Source organism: Protobothrops mucrosquamatus, unplaced genomic scaffold (assembly GCF_001527695.2).
Source record: "Protobothrops mucrosquamatus isolate PMUCROS unplaced genomic scaffold, P.Mucros_1.0 scaffold4996, whole genome shotgun sequence".
Lineage (NCBI taxonomy): Eukaryota > Metazoa > Chordata > Lepidosauria > Squamata > Viperidae > Protobothrops > Protobothrops mucrosquamatus.
In genome coordinates this window covers 121,717-124,998 of record NW_015390877.1, presented here as the reverse complement: position 1 = coordinate 124,998, position 3,282 = coordinate 121,717, and the positions used below count along the sequence as shown (strand labels likewise).

At 49.4% G+C, this 3,282-nt stretch overlaps 1 protein-coding gene across 1 annotated transcript in view; it reads left to right on the top strand.

The window, feature by feature from the left end:
• Positions 1–3,282, top strand: part of LOC107299478 (plexin-A4-like) — a gene marked incomplete at its 5' end in the record, with an annotated part of 61,810 nt that overhangs the window by 36,101 nt on the left and 22,427 nt on the right. The window contains one exon of the mRNA XM_015828832.1: positions 907–1,066. Coding sequence (XP_015684318.1) covers positions 907–1,066 — 160 coding nt within the window. The remainder of the gene's footprint in view (positions 1–906; positions 1,067–3,282) is intronic.

Here is a 3,282-nt window from a genome sequence, read left to right as displayed (position 1 = left end):
TGACCCTGGGACACTGTGACCGTCATAAGTATGAATCAGTTGCCAAGCATCTGAATGTAAATCACAAGACCCTGGAGAGGCTGCAACATTCCAGCTGATCGGCGCATCTTCTGGGCTCAGCGGAAGCGCCAGGATCAGTGCTGCTTTCCAGCTTATTAGTGCTTCTTCAGGGCTCAGCAGAAGCACCAGGATCAGCGCCGAGCTCCAGCTGGAGCCTGGCGCTGATCCTGGAGCTTCCACTGAGCCGACAGCCCCGAAGAAGCACCGATCAGCTGGAAAGCGGCACTGATCCTGGCGCTTCCGCTGAGCCCTGACAGCCCTGCAGCTCCAGCCATCTCTCGCTCAGGCTTGTGCGGTGCTGCCACCGGTTCAGCCCATTCCCCTCCCCCGCTACCACTTTTCTAGGATAGTCGCGTACCACCTGCCAGGTGCCAATGTACCACAGGTGGTACCCGTACCACTGGTTGAAAAGCCCTGTTTTAGAGAGTCGTTGAGGCCACTTGGATGTTTGTCTGTGTCCTCAGGGTCACCTGAGTGGTGGAGATGGGTGTGGAGCCTTCTCACAAAAAAACAAAACAAAAAAACAAAGTCTAGTTGCCTCTTGAAAAAACACCTTTGGGATAACCATAACCTGGATGACTGAGAATCTCCAGACACAGTCACATAACATGTTAAATCTGAACGAACGAAACACAACGGGTGGTGTTCAGATAACACGTTGAGACATAAGCCATACAATGGCTTTGTTCACACATGGTTGGATTGCCTACGATGTATTAAACTGATATATTTCCATCGGCACTTTGACCTAATCTAGAATTTTGTTCAAACCCCACCCAAATATATTACATGTGAAGTTCTAGACCTCAGTCTTATGTTTGCTTTCTTTCAACCAACCCCCTCCAGGTCCTTAGTTGTGTGAACCCTGATAATGTGAACAGCCCTGAGATTCCAGTGAAGATCTTGAACTGTGACACCATCACTCAAGTGAAGGAGAAGTTCCTTGATGCCATCTTCAAGAACGTGCCCTGTTCTCATCGGCCCAAAGCTGCAGATATGGATCTTGGTAAGTTGAGTATCTTCTTAGATCAATAAGAGATGGCCAACCATGGAAGCCATTCATCCATTCATATCACCATGTTGGGTTAGGTCGATGCAGTCAGGATTTCCCATGGGCAAAAAAATGCTCCTTCTTGGGCATTTGGGGGGAAATGACATATCAGAAATTAAAACCTAACCTTAGTTAGGAAAGATGGCTAGATTTAGGGCAATATCAGAGAGAATTGGGAAGATTTTATAGATGGATGGATCCTTTGCAAATTCACATCATGGGAGAAGCTTCTGAAGGAAATAACTGGATTCTTCTGAAGGAGATAACTGGAACCTTCTGAAGGAGATAACTGGAGCCTTCTGAAGGAAATAACTGTATTCTTCTGAAGGAAATAACTGGATTCTTCTGAAGGAAATAACTGGAACCTTCTGAAGGAAATAACTGGAACCTTCTGAAGGAGATAACTGGAACCTTCCGAAGGAGATAACTGGAGCCTTCTGAAGGAAATAACTGGAACCTTCTGAAGGAGATAACTGGAACCTTCTGAAGGAAATAACTGGAGCCTTCTGAAGGAAATAACTGGAAACATCTGAAGGAGATTCTGAACTACTATCAAGTTTTTTTTAGGTTTCCTTCATTCTTAATTCAAGGAGTCAGACGAGAACCGACGTGAGCATCGACCTGTAACTTCGAACGGTCACTAAACAAATGGTTGTAAAACAAGGACTACCTTTGTTTCTAAACCCCTGGATTTACCCCTTACACACACACACACACACACACACACACACACAAAGACAATTTAGCACTGAGGCTCATAGGACTCTATTAACCGTTCAATAGGAAGAGCCGTTGCTGACATCCCTCCTTCACGTGTGTGTGTGTTTGTCTGTGTCCTTGAAACGCGATCGTGCAGCAAGGTCGCTCATGTCAATTTATAGGAGGAGCCCGAAAGACGGTTGGGCACCGAGAGACTCGTTTTGAGCTCCAGACAATTTGAAAAAAAAGAAGTGGTTGGCTGCAATTTGATCGCTGATGTCATGCAGGAGAAGAAGCTAAATTGTCCTCTGTCCTGGCAGAAACCTTGTCCGCCTTCTCTCCCCACCAGAGGAAGGTGAAGGTGGCATCAAAGGCAAAGAGCGATCAAAGTTTACCGTTGTCCCTTCCTCAGTGCAAAGCTAGCGGCCCTTCCTCTAATCCTCGTCTTAAAACAGTGGTTCTCAACCTTTTTAATGCCGTGACCCCAACCAGTCGTAAGTCGAGGACTAAACCAGTCATAAGTCGAGGACTAAACCGGTCGTAAGTCGAGGACTAAACCGGTCGTAAGTCGAGGACTACCCAACCGGTCGTAAGTCGAGGACTTTCCCTGCCCGGGAGCGCCGCGCATGCGTGGTTCCGCCCCCTGCGCCGGCCGAGGCGTAGCTGGCAAGCGGCAGAGACGGAGCAAGCCGACCACCAGCTGGCCCAGCCCAAGGGAGGTAAGGCACCCGCCGGAAAAGGGGGGAAAAATGGCGGACAAAAAAAATGGCGGACAAAAAAAATGGCGGACAGCCTTGCTTGGCGACCCCCATGAAATGGTCGATCGACCCCAAATGGGGTCCCGACCCACAGGTTGAGAACCACAGTCTTAAAACCTTTTTCCCCCGCCATCGTCCCCAAATCTCTTCGGCTCCAGGCTGACTTTGATCGCCCGGTCAATTATTCCGTTCGAGAAGCCAGATTCAAAGATGGTGGTTGGTCTCTTACCATGCAATTCCTTTGCCGGGACCACCGCGGACCAGCTTGGAGGTCCCGCCTGTCATTGCAACTGGGGGGGGGACCTCGCTCGCTTTCTACAAGCCAGCCCAGGGGTCCAAAATGGCCCGTGCATTTTGCCTGAGAGGGTCCTGGGTGCTGTCTGAGCTGGGCGACTTTCTTGCAGATGTTTCATTACCCAGACTAGGTAACATCATCAGTGCTGGAAGGGAGTGAGATTTGGGGGGAGGAGGAGGAGGAGGAGAACTGTGGGATCCTTGGTGCTCTCTGAGCTGGGTGGTTTTCTTGCACACGTTTCATGACCCAGCTAGGAAACATCATCAGTGTTAGGAGGGAATGGAAAGGAGAGAAGGAGAAGGAGAAGGAGAAGGAGAAGGAGAGAGAAAGAAGGAAGGAAGGAAGGAAGGAAGGAAGGAAGGAAGGAAGGAAGGAGGGAGGGAGGGAGGGAGGGAAGGAAGGAAGGAAGGAAGGAAGGA